This window comes from Panthera tigris, chromosome B3 (genome assembly GCF_018350195.1).
Source record: "Panthera tigris isolate Pti1 chromosome B3, P.tigris_Pti1_mat1.1, whole genome shotgun sequence".
NCBI classification, from domain to species: Eukaryota; Metazoa; Chordata; class Mammalia; order Carnivora; family Felidae; genus Panthera; species Panthera tigris.
In genome coordinates, this window is record NC_056665.1 from 134,956,341 (window position 1) to 134,970,036 (window position 13,696).

General features: G+C 49.2%; 1 protein-coding gene across 2 annotated transcripts in view; it reads right to left on the reverse strand.

The window, feature by feature from the left end:
- Positions 1-558: 558 nt before the first annotated feature.
- Positions 559-13,696, reverse strand: part of LGMN (legumain) — a 37,553-nt gene continuing 24,415 nt past the window's right edge. Inside the window, exons 6-15 of one of the 2 annotated variants that reach the window (XM_042990416.1) lie at positions 12,555-12,630; positions 11,785-11,847; positions 10,927-10,993; positions 9,956-10,074; positions 9,780-9,869; positions 7,690-7,890; positions 6,436-6,606; positions 3,067-3,134; positions 1,822-2,798; positions 559-987 (exon numbers count right to left, since the gene is read on the reverse strand). In XM_042990416.1, coding sequence (XP_042846350.1) covers positions 2,756-2,798; positions 3,067-3,134; positions 6,436-6,606; positions 7,690-7,890; positions 9,780-9,869; positions 9,956-10,074; positions 10,927-10,993; positions 11,785-11,847; positions 12,555-12,630 — 898 coding nt within the window. In that variant the 3' untranslated portion in view covers positions 559-987; positions 1,822-2,755. Of the gene's footprint in view, positions 993-1,821; positions 2,799-3,066; positions 3,135-6,435; positions 6,607-7,689; positions 7,891-9,779; positions 9,870-9,955; positions 10,075-10,926; positions 10,994-11,784; positions 11,848-12,554; positions 12,631-13,696 lie in introns of both variants that reach the window. The other variant, XM_015543385.2, reaches the window with a different exon arrangement.

The following is a 13,696-nucleotide window of genomic DNA, read 5'->3' on the forward strand; positions in this document are numbered from 1 at the left end:
TGTACTTGCACTGCAACTCCCCCCTGGGTCTCCAGTCTGCTATCGGTTCTGTTTCTGCAGACGACCTTGACTACTACAGCTGGTAAAGTTCAGTTTCTTGACTTCGGTGATAGTTACAAGGATGTTCACCCTATAATTCACTAAGCAACATATCTGTTTTGCATGGTCTCCTATATATTTTTATAATGAAAAGGTTAAAAAAAAAAAAGTCTAATTTGCATATAGGTATGTTAATAGAGAGGAAGGGGATTCTTGATGAATACCAAACTGCTCTTTGGGATTTATGGGGAGGAAAAGAGATGGCCACAATTTGCTCTGAATATTTTTGTGTTATATGACTCTTATGCCAGAACATGTCTCTACATTTTGGATATAATTACCAAAAAAAAAAAAAAAAAAAGGCTGATCTTAGTTGTGACACACATGGAAAGTTCAACCTCATTAAAAATCTAACAGAAAATTACAATAAGAGGCACAGAGAGCCCATTTCTACTGGGGGCCTGTGGAACCACAAGAGGAAGGGAGGAAAAAAAAAAAAAAAGAAACCAAAGCACTGCGAATTATGCAATTGCCGTTTATTTCAGAAACAAAATATAGCTGTTCTTAACCCTTAGGACCATGAATGCTGTTGGAGTTTCCATATTTATTCAGTAGATAAAACATATTTTCATTCTCCAGAGGGCAAATGGAGAACAAGAGCATCACAGTTCGTGGAAATAGAAGAACAGAGCTTCTTCCCACCTGTATCTTGAGGCCTTTTTAAAGTACTCCTTTTAAAAATTCTCCTTTTCAGTGCTCAGGTTTCTTTGAACATCAGCCAGCCCTCCGTTTCACCCATCATTGACCATTAGTGACGACACACACAGTATGCTTCATGCACTTGTTACCTAAAACCCTACGGCTCCCCCACATCTGTAGGATGGTAAGAGTTCTTTATCCTGAGGTCCTTTGATTAGCCGGAGGACAGCCTCGCTGAGAAAGGGTAATCTGTGCTGATAGAAAGTGGGCCCGTTAGAAACAAAAGTTAACACCTGGAATTTGTCACGGACATAACCCTTCTGGCCAGTGTCCCAACATCCGATCCATAACTCCAAACTTTAAAGGCATCCATCAGGGGCGCCCGGGTGGCTCAGTTAAGCGTCCGATTTTGGTTCAGGTCTCATGGCTCGTGGGTTCAAACCCCACGTTGGGCTCTATGCTGACAGCTCAGAGCCTGGAACCTGCTTCAGATTCTGTGTCTCCCTCTCTCTCTGCCCCTGCCCTGCTCACGTTCTGTCTCTCTCAAAAATAAACATTAAAAAAAAATTTTAAGGGCATCAATCACTGTTAAGTAAGACAGGTCTCACTTCATAAAGACAGGCGGTCATGAATATCGGGGTTTACTTAGTGTTTCGCATTTGCTTTCTCTCTAGCTAGCTAGCTACACAGCATCTGGCTATATGGCTTGTTTTTAAAAACAGCATCACTGAAATGTAACGAGTAAACTGCATAATTCCACTGAACGTGTACAATTCTGGGGCTTTTTTGTATTTTCAGAGTTGTGCGAATATAAAACATTTTCAGTCACCGCTAAAAAGAAATCTGCATGGCGATCAGCTACAGCTCCTTCCCCGTTCCCTGCTCGCCCCACTGCCTGGCGCCATTCACCCACTTTCTGCTTCTATAGACTTGCTCATTCTGGACAAATAGATACAAATGGAATCGTGTAGCACATGGTCTTTGGTGACTGATAACTTGGCTTAACGTTCCCACATAAAGAGCTTCGTTCCATTTTAATGCTCTGTGATATTCCGCTGCATGGATACGGTTAGTGTTACTTACGTGTCTTTAGCGAGCCCGGCGTTGAGTACCTCCCAGTGTGGGGCACTGGGCCAAGAAAACAACAGCAAGTTGGTCAGTCTCTGCCCTCCAGGAGCTGAGACACCCCCTCCCCAGTAAAGGCAGATCTTGACAGGTGCTGTAAGAGATACAAATCAACACAGAAAGGGGAGAGGACCTTCGATGAGGGGGTCAGGGGGCCAGGAGGAAGTGGAAGAAGGTTCAAGGGAGACGTGGCACTTCAGATACACCTAGAGAACCTACCACACGCAGGAAAAGGCACTCTGGGGCAAGAGGACCAGTAAGTAGCAAAGGCACAGGGGGCTGAGAAATCCGAGAAGTACAGAGGGGCAGGAAGGGCAGAGCCGTGGGACGGGGTGAGGGAGCTGAGGCCCAGAGCATAAACTAACCAAGTCGGGGGCCTGAAATTAATACTCAGATTCCATTATAAAATTTTATTTTTTGAGATTTGCCCATTATTGATAAATAAGATACAAAAGCAATCAAAAACCATGAGATTTCCTAAAAATAGTTTTCCATTTGGGGCATCCATCCCTCTTCGATAAAATCACCCTACCTGCTTCAAATTCCGCAGAACAGAGACTTTCACTGGCTGCAGAGGCCCCAGTGAACTTCCTGCTCCTTCAAACCAATGAGCACAAACACCTCCCAAGAAGCAATTATACTCAACACAGAGCTTTCCCCACACCAATCTGTGGTTTTATCGGAGCATCACACGGGACCTGCAGGAGGCTGGGGAAGTAGGCAGCGGTGAGCAGGTCTCTGTGCGAGGCCTAGAGGGTGGCCCGGGAATGTCCGCGCTCCCCAGGAGGGCCTGGGAGGCTCGCCTCCCTCTTGTTCTACCTCTTCTGCCCGGATTAGCACGCGTTCTGAGTGGCAGTGTTCCCTCGTGGAAACCCGTCAGGAAGGCAGTGTTTCAGTAGTAATGAAGGCACACCTTGTCCATGGACAATTTTATTCTGTGCAAAACAGGAAGAAGAAGTTGGTGACCCATGTCAGCTCTGAAGAACATTCACACAAACCTAATCCAGCCTGGAACAGGTCATCCTTTATGACGGACCCACCCAACAATGATCTCACGGAGGAGGCGTCAGTTTTGGATTCCTCTCCCGTGAGAGGGGGTGGCTGGCAGAAGTAAAAGTGTCCACTTGCAGAAAAGGTTTAGCAATGCTGCTTGCTTCTGCTTTCAGAATGACACTGACCCTGCAAGGCCCAGGGCTGGCTCACCTGTCAATCGGATAAGGTTTTTCACAAAGGTTGACCAACACGTACAGATGTCTCAAAGCATACTCGTACTAGAGGAAAACACCAAAAAAGACATCGTCAAACACCATCACCACCACACAAGCAACTTCTAACCTGGGAATATCCCACTGTTGTGGTTTTGGGGGGAAAGCACCTCGATCTGTGCCTCTTGAGCTTCTTCAGCTCATGGATCCCCCCCTCCACTTTTCGGTAATCTGGAGAAGATTCATGGGCTCGCTCTCCTGTGAAAAATGCAGCCTGGCCTGAGGGCTGACGAGCCTCCCGGAGCGTTCTCGGTGCCGGGCCAGGCCTCCTGACTGAAGAGTCCACATGGCCCTGCTCCCTTCTATTACCTAGGACCCCCCCACCCCGCCCACCTGGCGTTTGGTTCTGGGAACCTCATTCTGGGAGGGACACACTGATGAGAGATGGATGGGGGGTGGATACCAAACTAGATGGCATGCAACAGGTAAGACTGAAATAACCGGGATGTTTATCTTGAAAAACCTTCAGGAGAATCTGAGAACTCTCATGGGGAAGAAGGAGCAGATTCATTTTAACCTTCAGGAGAATCTGAGAACTCTCATGGGGAAGAAGGAGCAGATTCATTTTAACCTTCAGGAGAATCTGAGAACTCTCATGGGGAAGAAGGAGCAGATTCATTTTAACCTTCAGGAGAATCTGAGAACTCTCATGGGGAAGAAGGAGCAGATTCATTTTGTGTGATTCCAGGGCGCAAAAGAGTACCACCACCAGGGCTCAGTTGGTTAAGCGTCCGACCTCGGCTCAGGTCATGATCTCGCAGTTCGTGGGTTCAGGCCCCGCTGAACAGCTGTGCTGACAGCTGGGAGCCTGGAGCCTGTTTCAGATTCTATGTCTCCCTCTCTCTCTGCCCCTCCCCTGCTCACACTCTGTCTCTGTCTATCAATAATGAATAAACGTTAAAAAAAAAAAATTAAGAATGGATCTTAAGAAGTAAAATTTCTACAAACTTGTAATACATTTATTTTTAGTAAAGCTAAAAAATATTACATATAAGCAGGAAGGTGTACAAATCAAGGGCATAGCTCAGTGAAATTTGAAAAAGTGAATATATGTGTATAACCACCACAGATGGTCCATCATCCTAGGAACCCCAGAACCTCCTAGAAGGTCCTTCCCAGTCATCAAGTGTACTCTTCCCCAAAGGTAAGCAGTAATTACCAACACCAAAGATTCATTTTGCCTGTTTTTGAATTTTATGTAAATGGAGTAATACTGTATATACATTTTGGGGTCCATGTCTTTTGCTCAGTATTGTATTTGTGAGGTTCATCCATGTGGTATGTTGCAGGAGCTTGTTCATTTTCACGGTTGCACAGTATTTCATTACATGAATATACCACATTTGTCAGTGCTTTTTTTTTTTTTTTTTTAATCAGTGCTACAATTGAGGGACATGTCTGTTCTAGTATTTGGCTATTTCAAATAGTGCTGTTAGGAATATACTTGTACTTGACTCGTAGTACAGAAGTGTGGACATTGCTGTTCAGCATATACTCAGGAGTGGGATTGCTGGGTTACAGAGCAGGCCTAACTGCAAATCTACCATAAATGGTACCAGTTTTCCACAGACAGTGACCAAGTTCCACTCCCAACAGCAACGAACGAGAGTTCCATTTGCACCTCGTCGTGACCGGGAGATGTCGTTTTCTGTCTTCCTAATTTTAGCCATTCTGTTAGATTTGCCTTTTTCGTGTTTTGTTTTGTGTGTTTGTTTGCATTTCCCTGATGAATAATGAGCGACTGTGCCTGTTTTGTTATGTGTGTGGCTATTTGGGTATCTTTCTGTGTGACGTTTTGATTTAGCTCCTTTGCTCATTTCTCACCTGGCTGTGTTTGTGTTTTTCATAAAAATTCATTAGCATTAAAAATATGTATATAAAAAAATTTTTTTTTAAGAAGAGTAACACCACCAGGAGACAGTGCATTTATTAAATGAGGGGGACATTTTTAATCATTTAATAGGTAAGAAAAATACTTCCTTTACAAAGGTAAATAAATGAAAAAATAAAATCGAGAGCTTCCAAGTAATGGAGAGCTACATCCGAAGTGCCAAGGACTCCATCTCTGGAAGCATTCAAGCGTGACCAGGTGTGCCCGTCACGGCCCGACAAAGCTTTCTATGAGGACGGAAACGTTCTACAAAATTCTCCAGTTCGGCAGCCACTGGTTGCCTGTGGCAACTGTACAACTGAAATGTGGCCGATGCCACTGAGAAACTAAGCGTTACATCTTACTGCATTTGAATTAATTTAATTCATTTAAGTTGAAATGTAAGTAGCCATACGAGGCTGGCAATTACCATACCAAAGAGCACAGCTCTAAAGCAGAAGTCGGCGAACTTTTTCTGTAAAGGGCTGGATTGGAAATATTTTAGGCTTTGTGGGCCGTATGAACTACTCAATTCTGCTGCAGTGTGAATGCAGCCATAGACACGATGCCGCATTTAGAGCAGGGCTGTGTTCCAATATAACCATTTATAGGGGCGCCTGGGTGGCTTGGTCGGTTAAGCGTCCGACTTTGGCTCAGGTCATGATCTCACAGTCCGTGAGTTCGAGCCCCGCGTCAGGCTCTGTGCTGACAGCTCAGAGCCTGGAGCCTGTTTCGGATTCTGTGTCTCCCTCTCTCTCTGCCCCTCCCCTGTTCATGCCTGCCTCTCTCTGTCTCAAAAATAAATAAACGTTAAAAAAAAAAAAAAAAAAATTTAAAAAACAAAAAAAAAAAAAAAAAAGGGCTGCGGGTAGGATCTGGCCCGTGGGCCGGTTTACTGACCCCCTTCTGTAGGAGGATCCCGGCATCACGTAGCGCTGACCACAGGCGCCTTCCCACCTGACGTTCTACAATCTGCAGAAGCTTGTTACCTTGTCCTCCACGGGCCAGCACCTGACTCCAACAATAAGGCTTGGGGAGGGGTCAGAACAGACCCGAAAGGGAGAAAGCCTATGTGACCGGTGTTTGGCCGGGACAGCACAAGTGTACAGAGAAGGAATGCCCCTTCAGTCAAATATAAATGGGAGTTGAGTCATGACTGGTAAGCTCCTACCCACAAAACAACTGAGTGTGTCTGGGGCCAGGATTTATGGTCAGTGAATTTGGCTGAACTTCCTCCTCTTGTCCCCATCAAAGGCCTCTGAATGAGTCCATTGTTTCCTCAGCCTGGATGGAACCTTCTACAAGGCAACGCATCCCACGTGATTTCTAGTGGACAACCTTAATTTAGCTTTAGGGGTTGAAGACACAGGGAAAGGCTCAGTTGACCCAGGGGAGGCAGGGTGCAGCAGCCAGCGGCCCCCAGGGGTCCGGGCTTACCGTGGGTGAGTGCCAGTTGAAGCAGTGTGTGCGGAAGTGAGACACGGCTGCCTGGTAGCAGTCGTGCGCCGTGAGCTCGGCCCTCTCCGACAGCAGCCCCTCCGCCTCAGCACCGGACCTCGCAATCAAGGAGACGATCTTTTGCACTGACTTCTCGATGACATGCCTAGCCTGTGAAGAAACACATCTTTTCAAAGTGTACCTTACTTAACGCAGTCTCTCCTGGAACCCTGGATCAGGTTAGGAGCCCATTTAAAGGCTTCTCTTCGTGCAACTTCTAACCCAGGATGTCAAAAGAGATGCCAACAGAGGCGTCCTACAGAAGGCAAGAGGTTGTGCACACGAGGCTTCTGGAACAGCTAGAAGCCTTTAGAAATACCCTGCCTTTCCGATGTCTTCTCGCACAACGTTAACATTTCAATCTAAATACCTGAAGAGCAGGCATGGCCCACTCTGAGAAGAGGAGGGGGACGTAGAAATTGTGCCAAACTAGACTGTTGTCCCACAAATGGTGCAGTGTGTTCACAGGCACTTTGCCTCTTCCAGAAACCACCAGACAGATAGAGGGGCACAGAGCGGGCATCGTTTCCTTCCCAAATGATGAATAAAAAAAAATACCTTCGCACAAAATGAGTTTATTACTGCTATTTCTAAATCGGTTAATATTTTGAAAATCTCAGTGTTCAGGGGCTCCTGGGTGGCTCAGTGGGTTGAGCATCCGACTTTGGCTCGGGTCATGATCTCATGGTCCGGGAGTTCGAGTCCTACATCAGGCTCTGTGCTGACAGCTCAGAGCCTGGAGCCTGCTTTGGATTCTGTGTCTGCCTCCCTCTCTGCCCCTCCCCCACTCACACTCTGTCTCTCTCTCTCAAAAATAAATAAACATTAAAAAAAATTTTAAACCTAGTGTTCAAGTAGCAAAATAAAAATGTCTTCTAAGCAACTAGGTGTAAAAGGGAAACACCCACATGCCATGACTTCTTGGCAGGATACAGGACAGAGAAAGAGGTCAAGGTCAGCTTACTAATGAAGAATGAAGATGAGGACAGCCGCTGCTCACTCCTCTGTTACACAGAGCACAGACTAGTCTCCTTTCCCACACACCCCCATGTGCCAGGCGGAGTGGCCCCAGAGTGCTGTCACCTGGCTCCAACAATGCTGGATAACTGTTAGGAGGCAGAGACCAAGTTCATACATGCTGCCCGGTGAGGCTGGGAGCAGTATCTGGAGATGGTTCCTTTAACCACTACTTACGTCCAGATGCCTGTGGATCTTCTCCACGAGATTCCTGGACTCCTGAAGATCATTGGTGCTCATCAGCTTCCTTTTCATGATGGTGAGGGGCACCTCAGGGCTTGGGGTGAGGTCAAGGTCCTTGACCGGAGGCAGGGAGATGGGAGAACTGGCTTTGTGTTTCATACCCTGAAACTGCATCACCTTCATGGAAGAGATCGACTGAGGAGAGAGGGAGAGAACCAGTCTGAGTGGGAAGAGTGGATGTGCCACACATACCCTGGGTCCCGCCTCTCCGAGGGAGGCTCACAGTTCACACCACGTGGTTTCAGGACCACCGAACAGCCACAGTCGCAGCCGGAAAACAGAGGCTTGGACCTCAGCAGCGAGCAACGCAACACATTTGAGCTCCTGAAATCCACCGATGATGAACTTCAAAAATACCTAGCATCTAGGGGCACCTGAGTGGCTCAGTCAGTTAAGCGTCCGACTTTGGCTCAGGTCATGATCTCATGACTTGTGGGTTTGAGCCCCGCGTCGGGCTCTGTGCTGACAGCTCGGAGCCTGGAGCCTGCTTCGGATTCTGTGTCTCCCTCTCTCTCTCTGCCCCTCCCCCATTTTCACTCTCTCTCTCAAAAATAAACATTAAAAAAAATAAAATAAAATAAATATCCAGCATCCTTTACAGGAGAACTGCTAATTATTTCATATATAGATGATCCTTACTCCACAGTCATGCAGAGCTGGGGCCAGAGTCGTTTCAACCAGTGACGACCTGGGTTGTGCTCCCCTATCCATGTTAACCTGCCTGTCCCTAGAGACCAGGAATAGGAAGGTGCAAAGCATCCATTCAGGTTGCAGCTGGGGCCTGGGTCCACTGAGATGGACAGAGCTAAAGCCACAGAGGGTCCGGCTGACAGTCGGGGCCAAACAAGCATGACGGCCAGACTCTGCCTGCACAGGTCACTCCAGACTGGATCCCAATCAGAGGGAGAGAAACGCTACAAGTATTCTTGTTCCTAACCCAAGCAACAATACTCGAAAAAAGTTCTAAGACAAAAAAATAAATATACAGAAACATGTAACATTTGGCAAAGATCCATCATACCTCTTCGACCAAGACCAGGAAGGGCCAGCGCCAAGGAAATCACAAAGTGAACAGGAAGCCTGGGACAAGGAGCTGTGGCTGGGTGCCCTCTCCCCCGTGAACCCCCCAAAGGCCAGGGCGCCTCGTCCAAGTCACCTCCCCCCTTGCCTTCTCTCTGCTCCCCACTCCGGAACCCCCACTCAGAAGCCCGGCCAGGCCCGTGGCATCCTGAAGGCCTGTCTCGTGGCCTCCAGGCCCCAGTCCACACTCTGTCAGGGACGAGCTGAAGGCAGTTGGCCTGACCAGCTCACAAGTTTTTCTAGAAGGCCCATGCTTGCATCAGAGAACGGGTCTCAGCCGGCGAGCACTCAGATGGCGGCAGGCCGCTTGGGGAGTGGTGTCTGGTCACATGGAGAGGTACACAGACCACCTCCTCCTCTGCGCATCCCAAGGGCTGCCCCCCACCACGCCCGCCCGTGGTGGCACATAAGGCCCAAGCCTTCAGCAGCCACCTGCTGTGACCTCTGTCTAGACAGCCCTGATCATCTTACCCATTTAACCACCTAGGTCCCTTCTGGGCAGTGGCGGGGCGGGGGGGGGGGGGGGGAGCGGAAGTCCCTAAGTTCTAGCCAAAGGGTGAAAGTAACAAGTGCAACGTGCAGGATGTGGGGTCCTAGGAGGCAGAAGCTTTCAATCCAGAGACCTCTTAGTGTGTGCCAGCCCTGTTCAGTGCTTTGGGTACACGACCTTCTTTAATTGCACACCGAGGCTCTGACCAAGGAGGGAAGGGAGATTCGGCGAAGCTAAGGAGCTCGCCCCAAATCTCACAACTCTGAGCCTGGTAAGGTCCGACTCCAGAGCCTGGGCCCGGGGCCCAGGATGCAGTTGGCTGTGAGAGGCAGGGCCATCGCGACCTCGGCCATTTCTCCCCGGGTCCCCATCTCTCTTCGCCAAGAGATCGACGTTCCAGGCGAGTCGGCCTGAGCCTCGGGAATCCACGGGGGGGCCAGGCTGCCCTTCTCACCTTGTTTCCATACTGCATGACGTGGCTGGTGTTGGTGTGGGATTTCACCAGCTGGTACTGCTTGTGGAGGGTCTCTTTGGTCAAGTCCTCCTGCAAAGATGCCAACGTTGAAGTCCTCTGACAAGTCAGAGCTGACGGCTCAGCCTCAGCTGGACGGCCGGACCCTTGGGACTCACCACATCCGAGTCCTCCATCCAGTTGACGCTGTACCAGTCCCCCAGGTACGTGGACCTCTTCTCGTCATAGTAACAGGCATAGGACGACTCGGTGGGGTTGGCAGCCGTGGTCGCGTAAACTAGTAGGAGTTAAAGACATCTTTTGATTATGTTCTCCTCTCTGCCGTGGCTCCCACCCGATGCGTGAGCCTCTCCCTCCCGCCCGGTGTGATCAGAGCTCGCCACCTGCCAACAGCACGGGCAGGACAGAGAGACGCGGCCGTACCCAGCCCTGCTCACTTGTTTACAGCAACTGCCTAAGATGAAATGGGGAAGACAGAGAAGCTGGCTGACGGACGCGGCCGGCGGTAATAAGCAGCCCGCGTGCTTGTTAGGATATTAAGCGATTCTAGAATAATCTGAACCATTTCAATAGCTGTGGAAACTTGAAGAACATGTACCTAATTTCATTGCTGGAGAAAGCTAACATTTACCAAACAAACGAACACTTCGAATATACACAATAGCTACCGTTTACTACCTAGCTGCTATGGGCTCAAAATCGTGCTGGGCAAGTGGTATCACTTAAAATGCAACTCTCCCAACAGACAGCATCTTCATCCCCATTTCACAGACGGGGGTAACTGAGGGCCAAAGAGGGTAAGTCAACTGCCCAAGATCAGATGGCCGGCAAGCAGTGCATCACAAAGGGACCGAAGCTGGTCCAAAGGCTATGTGACCTTGGACTTAAGTAGCTTTACTAGAACCTGGAAGAGCACCATGAAGCTCACATCACATTCTTTATTGTTTATTTATTCTTTATTCCTGCCCACAGTAAACCCCTCACCCCCGCTTCTGTGCACCAGGCTGCCCTAAGCCCCTGCTTATACACACCGCCCGGTTCTTCACGTCGGCAGAATCAATGACCAACCGCGCCACTGAGCAACCTGCCCACCCAGCCTGGCTCAGAGGCCAGCACGACCACCACGTACCATTGATGTCGGAGGGCAGGTGGCGCATCATGGACCCAGACTCACAGGCTTCGATGTAGAACACCATCTGTGAGGTGAAAGAGACACATGACCTCACACCCTGGCCAGGCACGGACCTCTCACAAATGCGGGCTCTGCTCACGTTCCTGTCCCATCCTTAAGGGTCTTTTGACTCTTGCTTCTGGGAGAGATCTCTGCCGTGAGAGGCTGCTGCTGGAGGCCACAGAACCTGCTGTCATGCAAACCGGAAGGACTCAAACCTATTCATCGCTAACAGACGAAAATGATCCATTAGTTGAAATGGTGCAGAGCGAATGGTGCCATAGACAATGCTGAGGAAAACTGTTCCACCGTCCAGTTCAGGGAGACGGTGCGGCAGGCCCTCTTTCCACATTTCTATCACGTGCATGCCCGAGCTGGTCAGTTTCTATAAAGGGTGCTACAAGGGCGAGCGACGGCCAACGTGAAAATTAGGCGATGGCGTTTTCCTCCCCGGCTGCTCCCAGTTGAAGTCGGTGCTAGAACAGTGGTCTTCAAAGTGGTCCCTGGACCATCAGTATCCATGTCAACTCAGAAAGGCAAGTTCTCAAGCCTCTCCCCAGGCCTCCAAGTCAGACTCTGGAGGTGGGGTCCACACTTTGTTTTAACAAGAGCTCCAGTGATCCTGATCTAACAGCTAAAGCCCTAGAATTACAATTTACAGTTTAATCCCGGGAAACCAGCGGTCAAGACCGATCCCAAGGAGACTCCCCAGATAACAGCCATTTGGGGCTGGGGCAGTCACGGTATACGGCAGGCTCTGCGTCTACTGCCTTCCTCGTACTCCTCCCCGCAGGCTGCCCCAAGCGCTGACGTTACCTTTTGGTACATCTTGTGTTTGTACATGTACTGGATGGTCTTATTCAGATCCTTTACGTGAAGCTGAAATATAAGAATACGGACATTCAGCCCAACATCTCCAGAGAACCCCCCTAAAAAAAGTCCTAATGATGCTTTGTAAATTGTTATTTACCGGTCCTTAGAAAGAATCACGGTGAGCAGCACTATCCCAAAGTGGCACCTCATGTGTTTTATTCAAATATTTAAAAAGGGGAAGAGAGGGGCGCCTGGGTGGCTCAGTCAGTTAAGCATCCGACTTCAGCTCAGGTCATGATCTCACACTTCGTGGGTTCGAGCCCTGCGCCGGGCTGTGCTGACAGCTCGGAGCCTGGAGCCTGCTTCGGAGTCTGTGTCTCCCTCTGTCTCTGCCCCTCCCCCGCTCATGCTGTCTCTCTGTCTCTCTCAAAAATAAATAAATATTAAAAGAAAAAAAATAAAAAGGGGACAAGAATGTGCTCTCTCCTCCAACACTTCGTCTGAAGCGTTCAGAGACCGTGTTCTATTACTGCCTCTACTGCAATGCACCCAGGTCTGGAGACCTTTTACTAAGGCTCAGATACGAAGACGAATGTAGGCAAAACTTGCCAGACAGATTTCAAGCCGCTACGCGTGTCCCCCACACTCACCTGCCACACACAGAAACCAACCCTGGTAGGACATGAGAAACACACATCCCAGGTTTCATGTCAATGCCAAGGTTTTGTTTGCTAGTCTCCTACTTTGTATTTATAATTTTAAGGAAAACTCACATCGTCATTAGGAAACACCAGTATTCCAATAGCTCCATGATCGGTGAAGTAAACGAACACATGATCCCGGGGGCCGCTGCCGAGAGAGCGGGACACACAAGGTCAAAATTTCCACTATTTCACTTCGACTTCTCTGAAAAGTTGCTCCATCAAAAAAGTAAGAAGATGCTCCAGGACTACGGTCTACTGTTGGGTGGTGCCCTCTGCTCCTGCTGAGGGTGATCCTAAACCACAAGGCACATCCCAGAGCCTCAGAGCTGTGAGTTACGGTCCGGGAGGAGACATCTGCTGGGTGGCTTGGCTTCTGGACCAGGTATGATTCAAACAGTGAGGTCCTAGGGGCGCCTGGCGGCTCAGTCAGTTGAGCGTCTGACTTTGGCTCAAGTCATGATCTCAAGGTTTGTGGGTTCAAGCCCCGCATCAGGCTCTGTGCTGACAGCTCAGAGCCTGAAGCCTGCTTCGGATTCTGTGTCTCCCTCTTTCTCTGTGCCTTTCCCGCTCATACTCGGTGTGTGTGTGTGTGTGTGTGTGTGTGTGTGTGTGTGTCTCTCTCTCTCTCAAAAATAAATAAATATTAAAAACATGTTTTTTTTTCCCTAAACATTGAAGTCCTTTGGCAATCGGGCCCCATGCCAGTGGCCATATTCTCCAACCAGATTGCCCTAAGATGAGGGAAGGAGGTCAGCACACACAGCTGAACACAGTCCTTCAGCTCAGACTTCTTCCCTTCCAGGCCCCTCAGCCTGCACGCAGTCTGCCCACGGTGTGCCCGGCCCACCTGCCCATCCTTGTGCCCACTGTTCCCTTCTAGCATGAAAGGAACAGCACCATTTGCCAAGGATCTGAGAGAGTCTGAGGGCATGTTACTGAAGTCCCTGACATCACTTAACGTGCTACATCAAGAGATGTTAACAAGCCATCGGTCACGGTCACCCAGAGCCGGCAGCAAGCAGTGGGGTGGTTTTCCCCAGGACGAAGGTGAGAGCTGTGTATACACATGTACGCCTCTCCCCCACAGGGCTGACCTCGAACACAGCACAGAACCGGAAGGCCAGACCCTACAACCTGACCGGCTGCAGGGCTTCCCGCCTGTCTCAGTGTTTTGTGCTGGCAGTGAAAAATACCAGCCCTAGGATCATGGA